The 9,956-nt window shown below is 58.2% G+C and overlaps 2 protein-coding genes across 4 annotated transcripts; both read left to right on the forward strand.

Moving 5' to 3' along the window:
- Positions 1–1,766: 1,766 nt before the first annotated feature.
- GHDC (GH3 domain containing) lies at positions 1,767–5,658 on the forward strand. 3 transcript variants are annotated; one of them, XM_082678284.1, is made up of 10 exons: positions 1,767–1,874; positions 2,049–2,137; positions 2,292–2,578; positions 2,879–3,000; positions 3,155–3,656; positions 4,047–4,239; positions 4,359–4,430; positions 4,507–4,640; positions 4,968–5,053; positions 5,320–5,658. In XM_082678284.1, the coding sequence occupies exons 3-10, from the start codon at positions 2,305–2,307 to the stop codon at positions 5,536–5,538; spliced, it is 1,602 nt and encodes a 533-aa protein (XP_082534410.1). In that variant the 5' UTR covers positions 1,767–1,874; positions 2,049–2,137; positions 2,292–2,304; the 3' UTR covers positions 5,539–5,658. The 3 variants fall into 3 exon arrangements, with proteins under 3 accessions (XP_082534410.1, XP_082534409.1, XP_082534411.1); XM_082678283.1 differs by having other exon boundaries at positions 2,049–2,578; XM_082678285.1 differs by lacking the exon at positions 4,047–4,239 and having other exon boundaries at positions 2,049–2,578; positions 3,155–3,681.
- A 2,221-nt stretch (positions 5,659–7,879) lies between these two features.
- On the forward strand, positions 7,880–9,204 carry HCRT (hypocretin neuropeptide precursor; the record flags this gene model as incomplete). Its single annotated transcript, XM_082678818.1, has 2 exons — positions 7,880–7,995; positions 8,830–9,204. The coding sequence occupies exons 1-2, from the start codon at positions 7,975–7,977 to the stop codon at positions 9,202–9,204; spliced, it is 396 nt and encodes a 131-aa protein (XP_082534944.1). The 5' UTR covers positions 7,880–7,974.
- Between the last annotated feature and the right edge of the window lie 752 nt (positions 9,205–9,956).

Genomic DNA, 9,956 nt, shown 5'->3' on the forward strand with positions numbered 1-9,956 from the left:
GGGTAAAGAAGCTGAAAAGACGTTTCTCCGAAAAAGTATACAGATGGCCAGTAAACACCTGAAAAGATGCTCGACATCATTGGTCATCAGGAAAATGCAAAAACTGACTCAGATCACTTCACACCCCACTAAGATGACTATAATCAAAAGGTCAGATAATAACAAGTGTTGACAAGGATGTAGAGAAACTAGGACCCTCATATACTGGTGGTGGGAATGTAAAATGGTGACGCCACTTTGGAAACCAATTTAGCAGTTCCTTAAACAGTTAAACCGTTACTACAGGACCCTGACATTCCACGCAATGGAACGCAGTGAATCCCTTGCATTCCATTTTTATGCAAGAAAATACATGTCCACAGAAAAACTTGTACAAACATTCGTAACAGCATTTTACATAATTGCCAAAGAGTGGAAATGACCCAAGTGTCCATCAACCGATGAATGGATAAACAAATGTGATACATCCATACGATGAAACATTATTTGGCAATAATAAGGAATGAACTACTGGTACACAGTACCACATGGAAGAACCTTGAAAACATGCTAAGTGAAAGAAGCCAGACTCAAAAGACCACATCTTGGGCTTCCCTGGTGGCGCAGCGGTTGAGAGTCCGCCTGCCGATGCAGGGGACACGGGTTCGTGCCCTGGTCCGGGAAAATCCCACATGCCGCGGAGCGGCTGGGCTCGTGAGCCTATGGCCGCTGAGCCTGCGCGTCCGGAGCCTGTGCTCCGCAACGGGAGAGGCCACAACAGTGAGGCCCGCGTACCGCAAAAAAAAAAAAAAAAAGACCACATGTTATATGATTCCATTTACAATGAAATGTCCAGAATAGGGAAATGTATATATAGAGAGAGTAGATTTGTGGTTGCTTAGGGCTGGGGGCAGGGAGGTGGGAAGGGATTGGGAGGTGATAGCTACAGGGCCTGGGATTGCTTCTGTGGTGACGAAAATGTTATAAAATTGACTGTTGGTGTTGCACATACCTATGAAGATACTAGAGACCACTGAATTGTATACTTTAAGAGCTCAGCTGTGAGAAGAAGAGAGACGGCAAGACGGAGAGGCAGGTGAGGGTGTAGGGAAAGGTTTCGGTGTCTGAGAGCCTGGGTCAAGGGCACAGGTGGAGAGAGGACTTAACCACGGACAGCAGAAGAACCTCATTCTGAGCACAGCTTCTCAAGCTTTTCAGTAGGATGGGGGAGCCGAGCTCCATCGGGCACCTTATTCCCAGTTCCAAAACTACCTCCTGGCATAAGGATGGGAGAAGTTTGTGTTTCCTCGCCATAAAGCCAATAAGCTAACACAGGTGGTGACCTCAATTACCAGGTAGTTATCTTGAGAACAGGTGTTAATGGGTTGTGTCTGCCTGGCTCTGGCTTTAAAAGGGAGTGAGACTCTTTTCTCTCTGCAGTCCCGGCAGATTGCCTGTGATGCTGCACACTCTGCTTTAACGTTTATTCAATAACAAAAGTATTTCCTTCCTCTACTACCTTGTGGAGACCAATTCTGGATTGGAAAACATTTTTGCTTTTTCACAGTTCTCAAGTTTGCACCTGCTCCAGGATGGGGTGCACCCCACTCCCGGCTCAAGCTGATACGAGTCTGAGGACCACGATACTCTGGCCCTAACTTCCCTCCACCTGCCAGCTTGGGCCAGCTCCCAGCACAGCGGCCCTTAGGCAACCTGCCCCTTTAAGAGCCCCCCCCTTCCCAGCTCCTCCCTCAGGCCCGGTGGCCGGATTTCCTGGTTCAGGCCCAGCCCTTTAAAGCTGTGGCTCTATCCTTCTGGCAGGTTGTGTACTGAGGCTGAGGGGGCTGCTGAGGGGGCCCTGGGTGCCAGGCAGAGGCACATGTGGGCTGTGACAGGTGCATGTGGGCTTCGGGGGCGCACAGGATGCTGGGACAGGGTGGCTCCTGGACAAAGCAGAGCCTCTCGGTAGTGGGCCAGACGTGCCATCCGTTAAGTACCTGCTGTGTGCCAGGCACCATGCCATGCCTTTCCTGCACTTTCTGAGGGGTATTATTTTTCCCATTTTACAGATCGGGGAAGGGAACGGAGCTCAGAGCAGCTGGCTGAGTTACCCAGGGCCAGACAGCTAACGAGGGGCAGAGCCAGGATCCAAACTCAGGTCAGTGTGACCCCAAAGCCCTGATGTCCTCTCCCCCGCATCACCTGCCTGCCAGGTTTCACTTGGTGTTCCTGTGCGCGGGAGAGTGGGGGGGAGGAAATGGGTTTTCCCCCCTCCCCCTAGTGCCAGTACTTGGGGGCCTTCCTCCTGCCAGGAGCTGCTTGGAGATGCTGCTGCCGCTGCTGCCGTGCCTCGTGCTGTGCCTCCTGCTGCTGCCGCTGGCCGTGCTCTGGCGGCGGCGGCCGTCCCAGGATGCCAGGCTGTCCTGGCTGGTCCATCTCCAGCACCGTGTGGCATGGGGGGCCCTGTGCTGGGCAGCCGCCTGGCAGCGGAAGAGCCTAGTGCGGAGCACGCTGCACGCGGGCCAGAGCCAGCAGCGGGCCCTGAGGCGGTGTCTGCAGGGAGCCCAGAGTCCCCGCTGTCCCCTCAGGGGGAGCACAGGTGTGTTTCCCAGGGTCTGGGGAGGTGGCCCAAAGAGAAAGAAACCCCATAGGACAGTCAGATTCCGGAACCTGAAGACCTCCCTTCCCCCTTCTACTGCCAACACAGAGGGACCTGACCCAGAGACCCTACCCAGGCCCGAGATTGTTCAAGATGAATTTTCCCATCCTGGGCCCTGACAGCCCCTCTTCCCCCAGGCCTATTCTGGGTTCCTTCCTCAGGGGCCTCACCAGTCTTACCTGAAACTCTTGGGAAACTCTGTGGCTTCATGAGGATTTTACGATGTCTTTGGGGCTACAGATATAGGCGTCTTCCGGAATCATCTCCCTCTGACCAAGGCCAGCCAGCTCCAGGAGGAAGAAAGTGGAGTGCAGCTCTTGCCTCCTACCTCAAACCAGTACCGTGGGGAGGTCTCTCTGCAGGTAAACTGGGAAGGCTGGAGCCCAACCCCGCCAGAGACCCCTAACTGCAGCCAAACCCTCCCATCAGAATGGGAAACAAACAAACAAAATACCTGGGGCCTCAGGGTCTGGCTCAGGCCCAGGGCCAATGACACTGCCTCTTGTCTCCCTCCAGGCCACCTTGCTGGGTCTGGCAGCCCTAAAGAAGACCTGCCCGGAAGTGCTGGCCCCAGAAGGCACGGCCCGTGTGACCCCTTCCTCCCCTTGGCCCTACCCGCTCCCTTGGCCTTGGCATGCCCTGGGCCAGTTGGGCCCTGCTGGAGCCAAGGACCCTAGGGCCCTGCTGCTGGAGGCACTGAGGTCCCCGGGCCTGCGGGCTCTGGAAGCTGGGACGGCGGTCGAGCTCCTAGACGTCTTCTTGGGCCTGGAGGCCGATGGCGAAGAGCTGGCTGAGGCATTAGCTGCTGGGAACCCAGGAGCATCTCTCCCCAGACGGGCAGCTGAGCTGCGGGAGGCCCTGGAGCAGGGACCCCGAGGACTGGCCCTTCGGCTCTGGCCAAAGCTTCAGGTGGTGGTGACTCTGGATGCAGGAGGCCAGGCGGAGGCTGTGGCTGCCCTGGGGGCCTTGTGGTGCCAAGGGCTAGCCTTCTTCTCACCTGCTTATGCTGCCTCTGGAGGTCAGCAAGACTCAAGGGTAGTGAGGTGAGGGCAGGGGGCAGAGGTCACACAGCTAGCTGCCGAGTCGCAAGCCCTATATAAGCATCTCATCTAATCCTGCCCAACCAGCAGCTCCATTTTACAGATGAAAAAACTGAGGCTCATAGAGGTTAAGAGACACACACATTTACACCACACCAGCATTTAATCACAGGTCCATCACCTCCAGAACCACCGCCCCTTCCCAATTAAGACCTTAGAGGCAGAGGGCTGAGCCTGGGGGAGCCAGGAAGGGTGGAGTGGGAGGGCAGCAGTGGGATCGATGCTCAGAGGATTGGGGACTGGGATCCAGGGTGAGGGGCTATTGCCCAACGGTACCACCAGATGAAGAAGCCACTTGCTCCCCACAGGGGCGGTGGGCCTGAGTCTGTGGCCAGAGCAGCCCCATGGCCTGTACCTTCTGCCCCCTGGAGGCCCCTTTATTGAGCTGCTCCCACTCAAGGAAGGAACCCGGGAAGAGGCTGCCCCCACCGTCCTACTGGCCGAAGCCCAGAAGGGCAAGGAGTACGAACTGGTGCTGACTGACCACACCAGCCTCACCAGGTGACCACCTGGCTGCCCACCCCCAGGCCACCTCAGGCCCTCTGGAACCCTGCTGAAAGCCAGGGGCATGTGCTAATGGGCCTTTGGGCCTGACCTCACCCCCACTTCTACTCTATCAGGTGCCGCCTGGGTGACGTGGTCCAGGTGGTTGGTGCCTACAATCAGTGTCCAGTCGTCAGGTTCATCTGCAGGTAAGTGACCCCCTGGGTGGCTGAGAGATCATCCTTTTGCCCTGGGTTCCTCTTCCTCCTGCTTCCTCCTCCCCAGGCTGGGCCAGACCCTGAGTGTTCGAGGCGAAGACACTGGTGAGGACGTGTTCTCTGAGGCCTTGGGCCGGGCGGTGGGGCAGTGGCCAGGGGCCAGGCTGTTGGACCATGGCTGTGTGGAGAGCAGCATTCTGGGTAAGCTTCTCCACTGGCTCCTGCCTCCCGTCCTTGGCTCGACTGTCCCCCAACCCATACCCATCCTGCTGGGAGATCTCTAGGAAAGAGAAAAGAGTTAGCCTGCTTTGCTGCTCCTAACAAAAGTCCTTCCCCATATCTAACTCCCATCCCTCCTGCTGCCTCTATCCATGTTCTCTCCATTCACCCCACTCCCTGCCAAGAAACTCCTTTTCTCCCCGCTGTGAACCTGGGAGTGGGGAAGAGCAGGTGGGGGCAGTAGGCTTCGGCTTTCGATGCTGCCTTGTTCACAAAAGCACGTGTCCACGATGCGGGGTTTGTCTACAGATTCCTCTGAGGGTTCTGCTCCCCACTATGAGGTGTTTGTGGCACTGAAGGGGCTAAGGAACTTGTCGGAGGAAAATCGAGACAAGGTACACGAGAGACAGGGACAGGGTATGACTGCATGTCCCTTTCACTCTGCACGCCCCCAGGTGCTGTGGGCACAGGGGAGAGATGGGGAGGAGGGGTGTGGGCGGGAGAACCTCCCTGGGGCTCTGGGAAGGGAGGGATGAGTCCCACGGACACACACGTATATGCACGAAACTGCTACCCACGCATTCCCTGGACACGGCCGTGCATGCCTCACCACATGCCACCCAGCCCCACACCAGCCTCACGCAGGCCGTTCTGTTTCCAGCTTGACCACTGCCTTCAGGAAGCCTCAGCTCGCTACAAGTCCCTGCGGTTCCGGGGCAGCGTGGGCCCTGCCCGAGTCCACCTGGTGGGGTGGGGGGCCTTCAGAGAACTGCGGGCAGCCCTCGCTGCCTGCCCCTCAGCCCCCTTCCCTCCTGAGATGCCCCGGGTCCTCAAGCACAGGTACCTGGCCCAGTACCTGCAGAGGAGGGTGCTATCCTGAGCTGAGGCCTGCCCACTGCCCTGTTCACCCTCACGGGCTGCCTCGCTCTTTCCTCTGGGGCCCCTCTGGATGGGGAGCCCTTGGCCAGGGTCTTCGAGTGTCAGCTGACGGTGGCCCATCAGAGCTGCTGGGCCTTAGGGAGGCCCGACCTAGTCTGTCAGTTCTGAGGAGTTGACTTCAGGGATAGAGCAGACACCAGCAGTGCCCCATCTGGAGCCCCCCGGCCCACCGTGGAAGTCCCTGGGGTTCCAGTCCACGCTGACAGTGCCTGTGTCTCTCAGCCCATGCACCAGGCAGGCTGGAAGTGTTGGGAGTTAATGCTCTCAGGAGTGACCCTCAGTCAGCAAAGGAACAGGAGCTGGTGATCGCAGACCTCAGCTTCTTCGTCCCTCAGTGGGACAACCTGAAGCGTATTCTGCATTGTCTTCCTCGGAGGGTCACCACCAGTTGCCCCCAGCGGTAACCCTCTCGTTAACAAAGTCCTTGGTTCTCCTTCTTTCCCTCCCGTCCCTACTCCCTTATGTGCTTTCTTGGATCACTGCCCAAATAAACCTCTTGCACCCAGAATCTTGGCTTGGGGTCTGCCTTTGGGGAAACCAGTGGTCCCATTCGCTCTGGTGCTGCTGCAGCCTGGGCTCCCCTCCCAGCTTCAGCTCTGGACACCAGGGCTTTCCCCACACTCCCCCTCTGGGCTGGGGCAGGCCCTGAGTGTGTGGGCCCACAGAGCCCTCGGGGACCCCTACCACAGCCAAAGTCAACCCAGAAGACACAGAGCCCCTCGTCCTACCTCTCCCCATTCCAAGCTTTACTTAAATGCGGAGGGGCTGCTCCCCAACTCCCCTTGCCCTGGCTTAGCACGAGTCCCCTTCCTGGCCCAACACCCGCAAATCACTTCCATGGGCAGGCCCTGTACTGTAACTCATAAAGAATCAGAGCAGGAAGCGGCTCCAGAGACCATCGGGCTTAACCGTCCATCTTACCAGTGGGGAAACTGAGGCTTCGTGGGGTCGTGAGGTTTGCCCAAAGCCCCGCAGCTCCTCCTAAGTACCTCGGCACCTGATCCCAGTCCGTGGCCAAGCCTCAGGTTCTGCCTCTGAGTTACCACTTCTAGATTCCATGCCCCACATCCAGGCCCCTGCCCCCTCCCACCCGTTCCCCCACCAGCCCACAACTCCTTCCTGCTCAAATCCTCCCACAGCGCCTTGGCGCCCGTGAGATCAAGACCAATCAGCTTAGCCAATAAGACCCTTTGACCCACCCTGGCCTCACTTACCTGTCCAGTCACCTCTCTCTTGTAAGAGAAGTGATCTGTGGACCACGCCTTACTTCCCGCGAGAAATAAGCGCTGTCATGTCTAGGTCTTTGTCCCTTCTTCAGAATGCCTTCTCCCCTGACCTTACTTGATGAAACCCACTTTTCATGCAAGGCTTTTTCAGAGGCCTTTCTCCACTGAGCTAGCCTTTTGCCGGGTCGCCTCCCCACCTGGACTTTGGAGCTCCTTGAAAACTGGGCTATATCCTATGCACACTGTCACTCCAGTGCCCAGAGCAGGGCCTGGCATGGAACTGGTGCTCAGTAGACAATGCCCTGGATAAGACATCAGCCTAGAGATGGCATGTGTCCTTCACCCCATGGTGGCTCTCTCCCTGCTGATGGTGGGATGGGACTCCATCCCTCCTGTCCAGGCAGCCCAGCCAGGTAGGAAGGAAGCTGGGGATGTTGAAGGATCTCACCAGGTTTTGCTGCTTTCCTCCCACTGCCCAGGGTTGGCTTTCAAGTTTCTCCATCTTGGAGGTTGGTGAAAGGGACAGAGGGAAGAAGAGAGACAGAGGGGAGGGAGAGCCAGCTAAGAAAGCTTTTCCGTGGAGGAAGAAGGCCCTGGAGCCTGAAGGCCCCAGGAGCAGTGACAGGAGGACGGGGGGAGAGGCCTGTTGCCTGGCTGCCCTCTCCCCCCACACACATCCTGTGGGGAGTGAGTCTCACGACTGCCTCCTTTCCTGCCCCTAATTAGCAGCTCCCCTGACACACTGTCCCACACCAGCATCCCAGGCAAGGCCTCTTTTGTGCTCCCAGATTCCTAGGTGCGAGTTGGCCTCATTAGTGCCCGGAGACCGCCCCATCTCCAGGGAGCAGGCGGGCAGACGGGGGCGGGGAGGTGGCCAGGAGCACAATGATCCACCTCCAGTCTCTGAGTGCCTTGGTGCCGTTCCTTGGGCCCAGCCTGGAGACGGCCCTCCTGCGGGAGGCTAATCTTAGATTTGCCATTGTCTGGCCCCAGAGTGGACGCAAGTGCCCATCTCTCCCCCACCACCCCAGAGCACTATAAACCCCAGGACCCTGGTAGCGGGTTGCAGTTGACAGCCTCCAAGCTCCTGGCTATTTGGACGACTGCAGACGACACCTTTCCCGGCTACGCCACTCTGAGCTCCAGACACCATGAATACTCCTTCTACAAAGGTAAAGACCCGGGGACGGAGGGGTGACTCATTAGGCCAGGGGCAATGAGAGGGCCTGCTCAGGGAGCTGGAAGAAAGGTTGAAGATGTCTAGCTCTTGGCCTTTTCCCATGCGGGTTCTGAGGCAGCGGACGGGGTGGACCCTTGGCCGAGTATCTGCCTTGGCTAACATTGCATTGTGCCGTGTTCTCCTAAGGGTTCGTGTTTATTGAGCCTTCACTACGTATTAGGTGCTGTTTGCACCTGTCATCTCATTTCATCCTCCCAGAAGCCCTGCACAGTAGGAATTATTTAATACCCAGTTTACAGGTGAGGATGTTGTGCTCCCTGAGAGGGTAGGAAACTGGCCCAAAGCGACTGAGCTGTTTCCCCTGCAAGGGAGCGGCCGACAAGACAACAGCTTGGATCCTGCCAGTCCTTGATTTGCACGTGTTTGCCCACTGTGAGGGGGGAGGAGCGGATAAATAGGGCCTCTGTTTCCCTGAGCTAAGTTTCCACAAACGTCTGGGGCAGATTCAGACATGTCTGTTTTCAGGGGGAGTGGTCAGCGCTCTAATGGGTACCCAGAGGAGAGAGGGATTCATTCTGTCCAGGGGGTCTCCAAGGGTTTCCTGGAGGAGATCCTCTGCTAGGTCTTCAAGGACGAGTAGGTAAAGGAGCCAGACACGAGCCCTTCTCCAACAGAGCCCTTCAGACAGCTCTGCGCAGAGACAGGCAAGCTAAGCGACAGCGAGGGAGGAGCACAGGCCAGGAGGGGGCGTGAAGCCAGCTGTGCAGGGCCCGGGCGTAGGGGTTGGATGCGGGCGACCCTCAGCGCCCGGTCTCCGCCTCCCCAGGTCTCCTGGGCCACCGTGACGCTGCTGCTCCTGCTGCTGTTGCTGCCGCCTGCACTGCTGTCGCCCGGGGCGGCCGCGCAGCCTCCGCCCGACTGCTGCCGTCAGAAGACGTGCTCCTGCCGCCTCTACGAGCTACTGCACGGCGCGGGCAATCACGCGGCCGGCATCCTCACGCTGGGCAAGCGGCGGCCCGGGCCCCCGGGCCTCCAGGGCCGGTTGCAGCGCCTCCTGCAGGCCAGTGGCAACCACGCGGCCGGCATCCTGACCATGGGCCGCCGCGCAGGCGCAGAGGCAGCGCCGCGCCCCTGCCCCGAGCGCCGGTGTCTCGCTGAGGCCACCTCGTCTGTTGCGCCCGGGGGACGGTCCGGGGTCTGAGCCCTTGCTCAGGTCCTGTCCTGGCCCTACCCTGGCCCTGCCCTCTCCCCTCTGTCAGCCCGCCCGGTGTCAGCCCTCATTAAAAGGGCAATAAAGACGAGTCTCCCTCTGTTAGTGTGGCTGCTCTCTGTCCCGGTGCGGTCGCGTCCCGCCCTCCAGGGGGCGTGAGAGTCTTTCTAACTATAAAGAGCCAGAAAACCTGGAGGCTCGGGGAAACCTCAGCTTGGGCGTCTTTGAACCCGAAACACTCTCGGGCGGGGAGCTCCCAGAGCAAGGAACTGTGCAAGGCCCTGGGGTGCGGAGAGAACCGCATATGTGCGTGCTTGGAGGGGAGGATGGGGACACACACGTCCCTCGGTGCTCTACCAGTCATTCTGTATCGCAGGGCCTTTCCGGAGAGACGCAGAGGAGAGAAAAAGCAAGCAGAGGAGCGGAATCCGGCTGGGAAGGAGGGAGCTGCGCCTGCCGAAAAGGCAGGGAATCTGAGGTTCAACATAAATCTTCCAGAGAGCTGCAGCGTGGGGTAGAGAGTCTGGGGGAGCAGTGAGGCGTTGAAGGGGAGGCGGTTAGGCTTGTGCAGCCCAGATTGTGAAGACCCTCACAAGTCGTCAGGCTTTTCACTTTATTCTGTAGGTAGCTGAGAGTCAGGAGAAGTTCTTAAGTGGAGATGCGGCAAGATCTTCCTGCAATTAACCGAACACACCTGGTACAGGTTGAATTGTGTGCACACACACACACCCTCCATTTACATG

Source organism: Grampus griseus, assembly GCF_964374135.1.
Source record: "Grampus griseus genome assembly, chromosome: 20".
Taxonomy (NCBI): Eukaryota; Metazoa; Chordata; class Mammalia; order Artiodactyla; family Delphinidae; genus Grampus; species Grampus griseus.

Excerpts from the sequence above, each read along its gene's own strand:
- GHDC (XM_082678283.1), top strand. The coding sequence starts at position 2,161 with ATGTCCTCTCCCCCGCATCACCTGCCTGCCAGGTTTCACTTGGTGTTC. Across the intron at positions 3,657-4,046 it reads TGCTTATGCTGCCTCTGGAG|GGGCGGTGGGCCTGAGTCTG; the intron begins GTCAGCAAGACT and ends TGCTCCCCACAG. Across the intron at positions 5,054-5,319 it reads CGGAGGAAAATCGAGACAAG|CTTGACCACTGCCTTCAGGA; the intron begins GTACACGAGAGA and ends TTCTGTTTCCAG.